The sequence below is a fragment of the Sinocyclocheilus rhinocerous genome, unplaced genomic scaffold, assembly GCF_001515625.1.
Source record: "Sinocyclocheilus rhinocerous isolate Xijiao unplaced genomic scaffold, SAMN03320098_v1.1 scaffold354, whole genome shotgun sequence".
Lineage (NCBI taxonomy): Eukaryota > Metazoa > Chordata > Actinopteri > Cypriniformes > Cyprinidae > Sinocyclocheilus > Sinocyclocheilus rhinocerous.
Window position 1 is genome coordinate 303,284 of NW_015644627.1, and position 14,529 is coordinate 317,812.

General features: G+C 35.9%; 1 protein-coding gene across 1 annotated transcript in view; it reads right to left on the reverse strand.

The window, feature by feature from the left end:
• The window catches only part of LOC107758566 (A disintegrin and metalloproteinase with thrombospondin motifs 2-like), a gene marked incomplete at its 5' end in the record, with an annotated part of 38,520 nt that extends 27,791 nt beyond the window's left edge, over positions 1 to 10,729 (reverse strand). Inside the window, one exon of the mRNA XM_016576333.1 lies at positions 10,530 to 10,729. Coding sequence (XP_016431819.1) covers positions 10,530 to 10,729 — 200 coding nt within the window. The remainder of the gene's footprint in view (positions 1 to 10,529) is intronic.
• Between the last annotated feature and the right edge of the window lie 3,800 nt (positions 10,730 to 14,529).

The window sequence follows — 14,529 nt, forward strand, 5'->3', positions numbered from 1 at the left end:
ATTTAATATTGAAAACAGAAACATGAGAAAACGGCACCATTTTCATTTTTCGTTTTTTCAAAAACATGAAAAGACAAGAATTAGCCTTAATTTTTCGTTTTTACATTCAGGGGTAGCAAACAGATAAACAGCTTGAATGTTCGATTTCCATGTGTGGGAGGGAATTAAATGACCCTTTTCACTGATTGGTCAAGCAAAAATGAAACAGTGCCATCATGTCGTCTTCAGTTCTGTGCAACAGAATTAGAGTCCTCCGCTGTTAAGGTGTTTATTGTAACTCCTGCATTTCGTCTTTCTCTCATCAAACAACCAAACTAACAAATGGACAGGGTTTACTTCTGTGTAGGCATAGTTTCTCTATGGCAAGTATTAGGCGCTTATTGCAGAAATATGTATGTACCTCAGATCTGCAGCCACATTACCCTTTTAGTCCATTTCTTTTGGCGCACTGCACATTTTATTTAGCTGTCCAGTTATCAAAATCTGTGTGGCAAAGATGGACAACACGGGGCGAATGCATTAGCATTATAGTGAAGCGCAGACCAGTATTGATTTTAGTGTGAATACGCAGAAGTCATGAATTTTATTTTAGACAGTACAGTTTCATTAATAATGAGTATGAATTGATTTTATATTAGACACAAAACAGTGTGTTTTATTTTACTTAAAACACAGGCGTTTCATTCTTGAATGAATCCGAGTCTATGAATGAATCGTTTGTGTGAGTGGTTCAATGACCCATTTGCTTTGCTCCTGAACAAATCAGCATTTTGAAAGAATTGGTTGGATTGATGACTCTATGACTCATTCATCAACACAATGACTTGCCGCCACCTACTGGTGATGTAACCTTCATAATTCAAGAATCCTATTGTTTCATTTTGTTACTCATTTCATATTTCTGTAGGCTATTCAGAATGTTTTTGTTTAAAACATTAATCTCATTCCATTATGCAATTGCTGTGTTAATGCATTTACTGCCGTCTGATCAGCATTAATTGTGTAAATACATCTAAATTCAACTTAAGATGCAGCTTCTGTGCCACAGTGCAAAGATGGCTTTGGTTGGTACTGATGTAATTGGTAACATCACAAAATCTAAGGGAGGAGCTTGTCAATTTTGGGGCAAGTAATCAAGATTGATGGTCAAAGAGATGCACAGCATGACTATCACATGTAAATCCACGATAGTAATCCCGATCACAAGCTCTTTGGATTGGTTTCCCCCACCTAGAAGATAAAGACCAGACTGAGATTCCTTATGAGACCTTTTAACCTCTGGTCTTCACAGAACATGTCCTTATGTTCACAGAATGGCACAGAAACTGTCTTTTACAGATGTAGATGCATATCATGTATGTAACCCACACATTTGACTATCATGTGCTAATCACTTATTGTGTATGTCTTTTTAATAACTACTGAATAAGGGTTCATATTCATGTTTAGTATGTGTGTGTTTGAATCTTCTTGCTTGAAACGTTTCTTCCAATCAATCCTTTGTCAAATGTATCATATTCTTGTTATAGAAATCATGTCCAAAATTATACTCTTCAGAACTCTAATTTGTTATCTAATTCTATATCTAGTTTTATAATCTGTGCTTGTGTGTTACTAACCGATGAAGTTTTAGGGATTATCACTGACTCTTTCTGCAGGCTCCAAAGGTGCTCCAAAGGTGGCTTTATGAGTGAATCATTGAATCATTGTAGGGTATCAGACCGAATTAGACAATTTAAGATTCGATCATGAACATGGTTGAAACACGAGGAGCCGAATTCCACAGAAAGGCCCAAGACAACAGGATGTTCATAAATCAGATCCTAGCGCCAGCCAGTCTGAAGCAAGCCTAACCAACCAACTCTTTAACACAAAATAACAACTCAGGAAGGAGATTGTCAAATTTGGGGCAAGTAATCAAGATTGATGGTCAAAGAGATGCACAGCATGACCATCACATGTAAACCAGTGATAATATCCATTGCAGAATTGATGTTATACGGCTCATTCAATGAATCGCTGGCCGACTCAGTGATCAGCCGTAAAACCATGATTCTGTCCAAATTCCCTATAAAATCTTAAATGATTCCTTTCAAGCTAAATTGACCTGTTTCCCTTACACCCTTTTATAAAAAAAATAGCATGTATTATATACACGTGTAACATGCTGTTGGATAATGACAGTATCATATAAACTTCTCTATGAAAAAAAAAACTCGAAATAATAATCAAAACGGTAAGATAGCTTTATATTCACACTAAAACCGATACTGGTCTGCGCTTCACTATAATGTAAATGTCACGCAGCTTTGCCACACAGATTTTAATAACTGGACAGCTAAATAAAATGTGTAGTGTGCCAAAGAAATAGACTAAAGGGTAATGTGGCTGAAGATCTGAGGTACATACATATTTCTGCAATAAGCACCTAATATTTGCCATATAGAATCTATGCCTACACAGAAGCAAGCCCTGTCTAGGCGTTGCCCCAGTATGGTTTGTGTCAAGCCATTTGTTAGTCTGGTTGTTTGATGAGAGGGAGATGAATGCAGGAGTTGCAATAAACGCTTTAACAGCGGAGGACTCTTATTCTGTTGCACAAAACTGAAGACGACATGATGATGGCACCGTTTGATGCTTGCTTGACTAATCAGTGGAAAGGGATGTTTCATTTCCGCACACACACGGAAATTGAACATTCAAACTGTTGTCTACCCCTGAATGTAAAAACGGAAAATCAAGGCGATTTCTTGTTTTATCGGTTTAAAAAAAAAAAAAAATGAAAATGGTGCCGTTTTCTCATGTTTCTGTTTTCAATTTTAAATCAAAAAATGAATGAACGCAACGTACACGGACCAAAATGGCTAGCAACTTTAAATGATAAATAATAAAGTAATTATAAATATTAACCATAACGCAAAACCTTTTCTATTTGTATGTTCAAAAGTTTGGGTTCAGTAAGAATTTCTTTTTCTTTTCTTTTAAAAAACGAACAAACAAACAAAAACAACAAGAAAAAAACTGTTTAGCAAGGAGGCATTAAAAAGGACATTCATAATGTTACAAAAGATTTCTATTTCAAATAATTTTTTCTGCTTATTTTTCTGCTTCTTATTAAATATCCTTCCCTTTACTTCACCTTACAATGTTTATCTTATTATTATTATTATTATTATTATTTATTCTTGTTTTTTATTGTTTTTGTTATTACCAATACATAAGGACAAATTCCTTGTACATGTACACCCACAGTACTTGGCAATAAAGATGAATCTGATTCTAATTCTGATTCTGAAATGCTGCTTTTGAACTTTCTATTAATCAAAGAATCAAAGAAAGAATGGGGGGGGGGCACATCTGGACACCGAAGACTGGCTGAAAACACATTTCCCAATATTTTAAACATTTCACAATTTTACTGTTTTTCCTGTATTTTTGATAAAATGAGTGCAGCCTTGGTGAGCATAAGAGACTTCTTTCTAAAACATTACAGACTTTTTCAGAACGGCGTTGTACATGTAAATATATATACTTAGTCTCTTTATGAAGCTGTTTTGCTTGTGCTATCATTTGCTATAGTTGCTGTATAAGTTTCAGCTTTTAACATATCTCAGCTAGTCTCCCAGTTGATCAAACAGAGACACAAGTTAAACTCCAGCTAGACCATCTTAAGCAAGCTAAGACCAGCAAACCATCAAAGGCTAGGTTATTTTCAGTAGGGTTTTTCAGGTTTTACCAAATTTTTGGGGCCATTCTGTTCCCGCAGAGACAGCAAAGCGTAACACAGCAACAAACAGACAACCAGCAAAGCTGCACTCAATAATGTTTAAGAGAGCCTTTTTCATTTCCCATGATTCTGCAGTTTGACTTCTCACCCCGTGCCTCAGCCATCTTTACTTATTCAGTTTGCTGAAGGATGGGCCTAATGCACTGTGGGAAACACTGTTCCCAGACAGAGAGGGAGACAGAGGCAGACAAATTGGTACAGAAGTTCAGACATGGTGTCCTCTGCCGCTCTGGAAGCCTGCTAATGAGACACCGAGATGTATACACAGCCAACAATAATGAGATTTCTGATGGACAGACTGCGGCAGGGGGAGCAAGAATAAGAGACGAAGACAGACAAGAAGAAAGGGGCTTAAAAGGGGGCGGCAAGGACGAAGGAAAAGCATTATACAACACGCTTTCTGAAACTGATGTGTCCCTGCACCGACTCACCTGCTCTTTTATATGTACGATTCACCGGTTGCCGAGCAGCAGGCAAACTTCAGAGAGGGGTGGGGCCCTGTTTCTCTCTCTCTTTCTGTGTGTCTGTATTCCTGGCATTCCCTCTCTGCTCGCTGTCATTCCTTTTGACTGTCGGAATATGTTTTGGTTGCGCTGTCTATTTGCTGACTTTGTTTTTACAGTTCACAACTTTACTGAATTCATCATCCCTTCCCTTTCAGTTTTAAATCAGTATATGTGTCTGCAGCTGCCAAAAGCTTATCTTTCAAACTAGTGTATAGGCCTTTTCCGTAGCATTCGCCAAGATTTCTTGAGAAATTCTAAAGAGCACAGCTTTTAGGCTTGGTTGCCTTAGTAACCGCATTAATACAGATGCCTGGTAAAGGCATAGATGACTTCCAGGTGACCATGACTCCAGTGTTCCAGACGTTAATGATTGTTAAACTGAGGCACGACTTTCATAGGGAACACACACTGTGCAACACCTCAGGACTCTGCATTAGGAGAAGCAGTGCATGATCGGATATGACTACTGCCTTGTTTCCAGGCTTCACTTCAAAGAAGAAGAAGAAAAAAAAAGACATGGCTGGCAGTAAAAGTTTATTTCTCTCATATTATTACGCTGGGGTTGGACAGTATGATAGTATGTATTGTACTGTAAGAAGGGTAGAAATGGGTAGAAATTCTGTTATTTACATTTATGAATTTTGGTAGATGTTTTGGTAACACTTTACCAATTCTCACTATTAACTATTTGCTTATTAGCATGCATATTACTTGCATATTGGATAATGCCTTATTCTGCATGACCATATTTTAGATCCCGTAATCCTACCCCATACCAAAAATTAACAACTACCTTACTATTAATAAGTAGCATATTAGGAGTTTATCGAGGCAAATGTCATAATAAATAATTAGTTAATAGTAAGAATTGGTCCCTAATCTAAAGTGTGACCGATGTTTTTAATCCAAAAAAGCAATTTACAGTACATCCAAACTACAAATTTCAGCAGTACATGTATTGGTTAAACCATGGCATTACTAATGCAATGATCTATGCGTCAAGCTATAGAATATTTGTGATGCAATATAAAAAACTCCTGCACCAAGCAGAAAACTATAATTTACTCTGCAAACTCACATATCAACATGTCTAGTATGACCGCGGATTATTTACAATAGTAAATTTATATCTTTTGGTTTCAAAACAAAACAAAACAAAACAAAACATTTCCCTTTAAAATACAATTTAAAAAAATGTTCAAATATTTTTTAATTTTTAACATTTTGAATTTGAAATTATTTTTTATTTTTGTTAAATGAAGAAAAATTAGATCAGATTTACTGAATAAACATTACAACATGGATGTGCAATCAAATATTTAGAGTAGTGTTTCTAGCAAAATGTATGATCGCATTTTAGTTACACAATATTATTGTGTATATTATTATTGTGTATATAATATTATATTACACATATAATATTATATATATTATGAAAATAATCTCATAATAATGTTTTTTTTTACAAGAAAGTCAGTTTTGCACATTAAGATGGTAGATTACGAGATTCAAATATTGATATTTTGAAATATTGATAATAAATGACTTTCTCATAAAAGATGTATTAAGAGAATATTCGTAAAATTTTTTGAAAATTTTATAACACACCACTAAAATCCTGTTGTATACCGCCCACCCCTACTATACACATGCACATTTTATTGGAAAGCTTAACACAAGCAACACTGGATGGATATTCTAATATTAATTGGAGTCACAAATCTTCAGCAACACCAATAGGGTTCTTCATCAACCTCCTACAGAATAAAAACCCTATAGCTTCCTCCCACCCCTCTTGCTCTATGTTAATGACTGTGAGAGTGTAGGTCTCATTAGTACTGCCCTGGTTGCTGGCCTTGTTCAGGAGCACTGGGTTTCATCAGCCTACAGGTAACTAATGGAGACCTAGAGGTCAGCAAGTCAGAAAATCATTAATATACCATTAATAATGCAGCAGGGGCCAGCATTGTGGCTTCACTGCTTTAGAGGAAGGAGGGGAGAGTCAAGAAAATAGCAGAGGGTGCAGATAGGAAGATATGGTTAGAAGAGAGAAAGGGGGGAACAGAAAAAAACCTATGTGTGCATGTGTGGCCATTGACTGAGTGAGGAGAAGAAAATGGGTTGATATTGAGAAATATTACCAAAATGATCACAAATGCGCACATTAAATGAAAACATTCCCAAATCAAATGTGTGAAAGAGCCATGAAAATAAACCATTTAAAAGAGGCTAACTTTTATCTTATCAGCCCTGTTAATCATCTGGCCCAGCCAAACTGTAAAAAGAACTTCGATAGAAGGGATTGATGTGCCAAAGTGTTTCCTTAATCACAGACATTTGGGGTATTTAACATTTACCTGTAAAAGACCCCCTGTGGTGAATATCAAGTTTTTAATGTTGTCTGTCTGCTGTTTTTAATATGCTTCAAGACGAACCATGTGCAAATTCATTAGCCAATGCCATTGCTGAGCATTTTCTCCTTAAAACTGCTGTGTACCAAAGGCTGTCTCAAAAACGTGGTTTGAAACTGATTGTTTCCGCTGCAAACATGTAACCAATCCCATCAACTTGCGGTGCGGGCTTTTCATATTATTATTTACGCTAGTCATAGCTTTCTATTTACAATGTGTTTTTGCAGTGCTGAGCAATGTAGCCAATCAGAGACAAATCTGTTGATTTCATGAACACAATAGCCAATCAGAGATGTTTAAGTTAGACAGAATCCACTCACTGCTCAAAACACCAAAGCTGAGTTCTATGCAAATCCTCTCATTATAACAGATGTGTATTGACGAGATGTAAATACAAGATTCATTGTGCAGTATAGAGGTTCATTGTTTTTAACGTAATTGCAGTGAACTACAATGATCGACAGCTTTTAATAGTAATTGTAATTATAAGAAGAGCGCTCTTTATGCACTTTCTAGGCTATAATCCATTCAGAATTGAAATTCACTCACAGCTTCATTCTTCGGTAACGATTTATCCAACATTGCCACTTGCCATTGTGTAGTGTTAACTACTTAAGTTAACTGAGTGAACGTAGAGCAGGCAGGGACTAGTTAGATCTGGGTATACTAAATGAGGTAAGCTGCAATAATTAAATGCTTCAAAAGGAACTATATAAAAGACCTCTTGCCAGTCCATACAAATTGACAAACCACTCCTACACGCATTTCGGTACTCATACAGCAGTAATTTACTTCTTTACTTGTTAACTAAGAAGTAAACTCTTTCTTTCAACTACTTTTTTTAAGAAGTGGATGTAGAAAGAGAGATTAAAGTAACAAAAAACAGTATAATATGAATAATAATAACAACAATAATAGTAATGTTTTGATCTACAGTCAAAAATTTGTTTGCCAGACCAAACCAATTTTGACAAAACACCTCCGAACAAGCATTTAGTTCCCTATACAACGCTGATTTTTACCTTGCATCCCACATACATATTATGCTGAATCATCATCGTCCTGTTTCAGTCTGGGAGTGAAAAGTGAATGAGTACAAAAATCCCATCAGGCTCTTGGCTGGCGGTCCTCCCAAACTCCCTTTCATTCTTCTGTAATGTACAGGAAAGCTCAGATATATGAAGGTACGCACTGGTGGACAGTATTTGCTCAGACTCATTACTGAATCTCTGCCATTTTCACTTGACATTTTGGACCATTATTACCTGTCTGACATTTGAGGGCCAGATCAACGTATCTATGAAGAGCCGATTACATAATGGTCCGCCCGCCTGCGCGTCTTGTTTACTCCTGAGGAACAACTAATATAGAGGGAAGCAATTAATATTGTCTACTTTCAATTCCCACAATTAATGCTGAACACAAAGGTCTCAGCTCCATTACACTGGCTGCGCTCGCTCGTGCAAATATGTGAAATGAGTCTGAGTACAAGAATTAAGAGCCAGTGGGCACCTTCGAGGGGCTGTGGTGGATCTGATGTAGCTTACGGTCCTGAGCTAAAGGCTATCTTAGATCAGCATGTTGTGAGACTTTCCAAGTTTAAAATTAGAAAAGAGTTTCAACAACAACAAACTCTCCCACAAAGAGCTTCTGCATTAAATAACGGTCCATTATCTTGACTGCAACACTAAATCTGAAAGAGCCAGTCTTAAAGGGGTGGAATAAAGGTGAAGGACGGCTGATTGGTGGATTGGAAGGGTGGGCGTGAGTCAAGAGGCCTCCAGATCTTTTGATCCCTGTCTGACGCATCGATTCCTCATCATTTCCCATGGACCTATGAAGTAAAGCCAATCAATTTTAGTGCATTTTAAAGAATTGTTTCACTCGGTTTTATAAATTGAGGGCAGAGTGAGTCACTGGACCAGTTCTCCAGAACAAACAAATATCTCATTCACAAATACAACAACTCCCACACAGAGATTAACGTATCGAATAGCCCAGAATCAGATATAAACCATGACAAAAACGCCACATAATTTAATGCCACATAATTCCATTCGTAAGCTGGAATTTGAATTGAAAAGGTCTTATTTATTACATATAATCAAACTAATAAATGTAAATATAATCTACACTAAATATGCATTCCTATACTGTAGGTGGCATTTCAAATATTAATTATCAATATCATTTCACGTTTGTGGAACTACTACTCTGGAACTTCAATTCAAATCCGATTCACATTCAGGAATTTAAAAGGCATTCTAAATTCAGTTATGAATGGCACTCAACCCTGCCACCCACGTACAGTTCCATAGATGGATCCCTTTTCAGGCAGACAGACAGACGGCTCCCACTCTCTCCTCCTGCTGGATCATTGAGAGAGACCAGCCACTGACCAAGAGAACATGAATGAAAGACTGCAAAGGATTTTTTCACTCTGAGCAAACCCAGCAACAGAGCAGTGACATTTATGCACACACACGCTCAACACACACAAAACCAATGCAAAGTAACAACAAACTCAGACGCCACGCATAACACATCATCACACACAGCCCTTATGTGCAACAAACACTTAAAGAGGAGAAGTCAGGGAAAATAGCTGGAGGAAAAAAGGGCAAAAACATGCTTTATGTCTCTCTCTTTTCTCTTCTTGACTCCCATAGAGTGAGGGAGACATGCCTTCCAAAAGTGAGCAAAGTAAACTTTCAAGAAGAAAGCGGTAAGAACTCAATGCGTGGGAGAGAAAGGAGACGCAATGTTATTTATATATTTCTGTTTATCTGTTTTCCTGTCATTTATTCAGAATGCAGCGTTTGAAACACCCCCTAGGATGAGAACGAGAGGAGAGGAAAAGGAGATGGCAGTGACACAGCTGCAGAAATTGTTTGGGGACTTGTGATAACTGAAGAAAATATGCAATATAGAGACAAATGGTGAGGTTATAATACATTTTTCTCTGGCCTTTTTCATCCCATCACATTTTATCTTAGATGGAGTGATCCATGATGTAGAAAAATTACTGCAGAACTGATCTAATATGTGTCTGATTTTACCTCACATCATTGACTATTACTGATGATATAATATCTGGCCAGCTTTGTGATTTTTTTTTTGTCTGTTGGCTAGCTCTCTCTCTCTCTCTCTTGCTCTCTGTCACTGCGTAGGTTTAATTTGTGGAGATTAAAGGACACATAGCATGGGACAGATGAGAGCTGTTTTGTCCCGAAGCATATTTTTCACCCGGCTTACCGTCACCCTGGACCACATGAAGCAAAACCACTGATTTACTGCATCCAACTTTACCTGAGCTTGACATCCTTATCACACACACACACACACACACACACACACAATCTGACAATTACAGACAAATCACACAAAATGAAATCAGCATAAACTCAGCCAGACAGCTCCTCTAGAGACAAACATCACTAGATGTTAATAATAATAATTAATCACATTTTACGATTTGGAATTTAATTGAACTTATTCTAATTGAACTAATTAAAAAAGACATAGTTGTTCAAAAAAAATATTTTATGTTGGACTGTTAAAGCAATCATCAAAATGTTTTGAGAAAAAAGGTTTATAAAGCCAGTATGTTTGATGGTTTATAGGCTAGCTAAATAACACAACAGAACAATAGACAGACAGACAGACAGACAGATAGATAGATCTTCATCTCAGTTTTTTATTACAATGCTGTCTTATGCCTGTATAACTGCAGTGCTGTTGACAGAGTAGTTTCTATCATTCTTTGATTTTTCTCAAGGGTAACCCAAACACAACAGGCAGCGTGGGTGGCTCGAGCACACTTACGATGTTCATAAGAGTGAGGAGGTACTTCTCCACATTCTGCTGCCCGTGAAACTGCACCACGGAGTCGTCCACCCCCAGCAAAACCTCAATGTAGTAGGCCCGATCGGGCAGCTGTCTGCGGGCTCGTCGGCTCTGGTTTATATTGCGTTCAACACCCTGATACAGAGTCTCAAGGTCCAAAAGTCTGCCCAAATCAGCACCTATAAAGAAACACAGAAACTGGTGATTTTGTGAACTTCATGAACAGTTTAATAATTTCTTAGTGTAAACTACTAAACAATTTCAGCAATTCGCAGAAATTAGTACTTCCTTTCTTTTTCTTTTTAGTGACATATTGTTGAAGACAAGAAAGGAAACGACAGTGTCATAATGAGAAACCGATCAAACCACTAACCACTGTACGTGGTGTCATGAGGTCATTTCCTCTCCAGGCGGATAGATGGAACATGGAGGAGAGAACACATTGAGGAAGATCTATCACCTTGTCTCCATCACCCAATCAGCTGAGGGCATCTTCTATGCTCCAATTATATAACGTTTCCTAGGAAACCTGCTCATGGGTAAACCAACGCTCGGTGCAGACTAATATTAGCTCACCAGTCACTTTCTTATTAGATGATAATCCGAGAGTAAGAACAATATTCATAATCTTAATGCTGAGAGTCAGTAACATAGTATTACAGGGCTACAGAGGCAAGACAACAAGCACAGAAAATTCCCAATAAACCAAAAAGAAAGGTGTCAGAGTGTTTTTTTTTTAAATTTGTGTTGGTGTTTATCATTATGAAGGATTTTGTAGGATTGTAAAGTCCCTCACCAGCAGGTGTTCATAATATCAAAGCCTGTGTCAGCAGATTTCCACACAAAATTGGAAGAAAGCTTCTACAGTACAACGACAGCAATTAACATGCTCTTGGCTCTTGTCTTTCATTATGCACAGTATTCTGTATCGACATAAGATTTTTTTTAAGCCATTTTTTCTGAAGCCATATTTTATGTACACATAGTTTTATGCAAAATTTAATCAAAACTACCTCCAATACCTTCACCAGGCTGTTATTATAGAATACTCCGTTCATGGCTGATGATGATCTGAGGGTCACCTCAGAACTTCTTAATGCCAATTCAGAAGCTAATAAAAACTTATTAAACATTTACAAAGATTTTGAACCAAATCTACTCACACTGCACACTGTAGTTCAAAAGTAAGATAAACAAACAAAAAAAGAAATTAATTCTTTTATTCAGCAAGAGATGCATTAAATTGATCAAATGACAACGATGCATTTATAATGTTAAAAAAAGATTTCTGTTTCAAATTAATGCTGTTTATTTGATTTTCTATTTATCAAATAATCCTGAAAATGTATCACATTTCCACAAAGAGTATTAAGAAGCACAACTGTTTTCAACATCTCATTATAACAACAAATGTTGAGCAGCAAAACAGCATATTAGAATGATTTATGAAGGATCATGTAACACTGAAGACTGGAGTAATGGCTGCAGAAAATTCAGCTTTGCCATCACAGGAATAAATTACATTTGAAAATTGTAATAAAATTTCACACTATTACAATTTTACTGTATTTTTTATTAAATAGATGCAGCAACATAATGCACATAAATGCACATAGTATTACAGGGCTACAGAGGCAAGACAACAAGCACAGAAAATTCCCAATAAACCAAAAAGAAAGGTGTCAGAGTGTTTTTTTTTAAATTTGTGTTGGTGTTTATCATTATGAAGGATTTTGTAGGATTGTAAAGTCCCTCACCAGCGGGTGTTCATAATATCAAAGCCTGTGTCAGCAGATTTCCACACAAAATTGGAAGAAAGCTTCTACAGTACAACGACAGCAATTAACATGCTCTTGGCTCTTGTCTTTCATTATGCACAGTATTCTGTATCGACATAAGATTTTTTTTAAGCCATTTTTTCTGAAGCCATATTTTATGTACACATAGTTTTATGCAAAATTTAATCAAAACTACCTCCAATACCTTCACCAGGCTGTTATTATAGAATACTCCGTTCATGGCTGATGATGATCTGAGGGTCACCTCAGAACTTCTTAATGCCAATTCAGAAGCTAATAAAAACTTATTAAACATTTACAAAGATTTTGAACCAAATCTACTCACACTGCACACTGTAGTTCAAAAGTAAGATAAACAAACAAAAAAAGAAATTAATTCTTTTATTCAGCAAGAGATGCATTAAATTGATCAAATGACAACGATGCATTTATAATGTTAAAAAAAGATTTCTGTTTCAAATTAATGCTGTTTATTTGATTTTCTATTTATCAAATAATCCTGAAAATGTATCACATTTCCACAAAGAGTATTAAGAAGCACAACTGTTTTCAACATCTCATTATAACAACAAATGTTGAGCAGCAAAACAGCATATTAGAATGATTTATGAAGGATCATGTAACACTGAAGACTGGAGTAATGGCTGCAGAAAATTCAGCTTTGCCATCACAGGAATAAATTACATTTGAAAATTGTAATAAAATTTCACACTATTACAATTTTACTGTATTTTTTATTAAATAGATGCAGCAACATAATGCACATAAATGCAACATAAAGCTATATTCAATGAAAAACAAGCCTTTTTTTATATCCATCATCATGGAAAAACCTTTTCTTTAGGAAAAGAAAGAATACGGTTTTCCCCCTGTTCTACCCTACTGTGATGACTAACCTCCTTCTATGACATCTGTCTTTTTCTGCTATTCAGTTCTGCTGTTCTGTGATCCTCCAAAACTTGACCCATCACCCTGTCTGTCAAATACACCCGGCTCCATTCTGATCTCATGAGAGACATTCACATTCTGGCTGAGGAGTCCTCGCCCTTATCAGGACACAAAGCTACTTTGTCTTTCAACCTTTGCAAATGTCAAGAGAGCCTATGAGGGAGAGAAAGATGGAAGAAATGCAAGAAGGGGAAGGGTGCTCAGACTGGTAGGACATTTGAAAAGATTGATATCATGTATAACAGTTGTGATGTAAGTACTGAGTAGCTCATTTCAATTTGGTTTCTAACAACTCAAACTATTAAATGCTCATCTCCATGAGTGACAGATTTATGGGTCGTCGGGCCGCCAAACTGCAAAAGCACAGAAAGAGAGATTGGTGTATCTAGATGTGTTCGCTGACACATGCAGATAGAAATAAGCACACACAGCCAAGCACAAAAGAGTTTTGTGTAGAGGTAAAAGTGTTGCAAAACTTGTAAGATCTGAATCTGAGAACATGTACAATATTGCAAATATTTGTTCTGATCCTGACAGGTTGATGTGTAAACTTGTAAAGTGAAAATCTCAATTCTTCCATTTACAGACAACAATCCCAGTATCGGTAATCGGTTAACCCTAAAACAACACAATGAAGTGGAAAATTTAAAATATAGGCAAAACAAAAAAAGTCAACACAGAAAATTCCTTCATATTAAAACAGTAAAAATTGCATATTGTACATAGCCCTATTTTTTTTAAAATGTTTTAGTGTGTTCTTAAGTTGCAGAAAAATATAGCCAAATATAGTAAAAATGTGTTAACATAGTATAATAAATCTAGTAAACATATTAAATGCAAAGAGTTAAAAACATTCAAAACAGTTTAATAAATCTAGTTAAAAATATGAAATACTAAATAATAAAAGTAGTCTGATTTATCAAATTTGCTCCTATCAAAATCAAATTGATTTAATACTCAATTTTACTGTATTTTCAATCAGCTAAACTAGTTTAAACTTAGTTTAGTAGTGTTATTCAATTACGTATAATAAATATTCAAAAATATTAAATACAAAATAGTCAAAAATAATCAAAATAATAATAAAACTAATCAAAAAGAATAAATACAAAGTCAAATAGAATCATACAACAGTCAGTGCAATAAAAATGGTCAAAATATTAAATACAAAATAGAGAAAGTAAAAAATAGTGTATTCTGATATAATATAGTAAAACAAAAGGACAAACTTA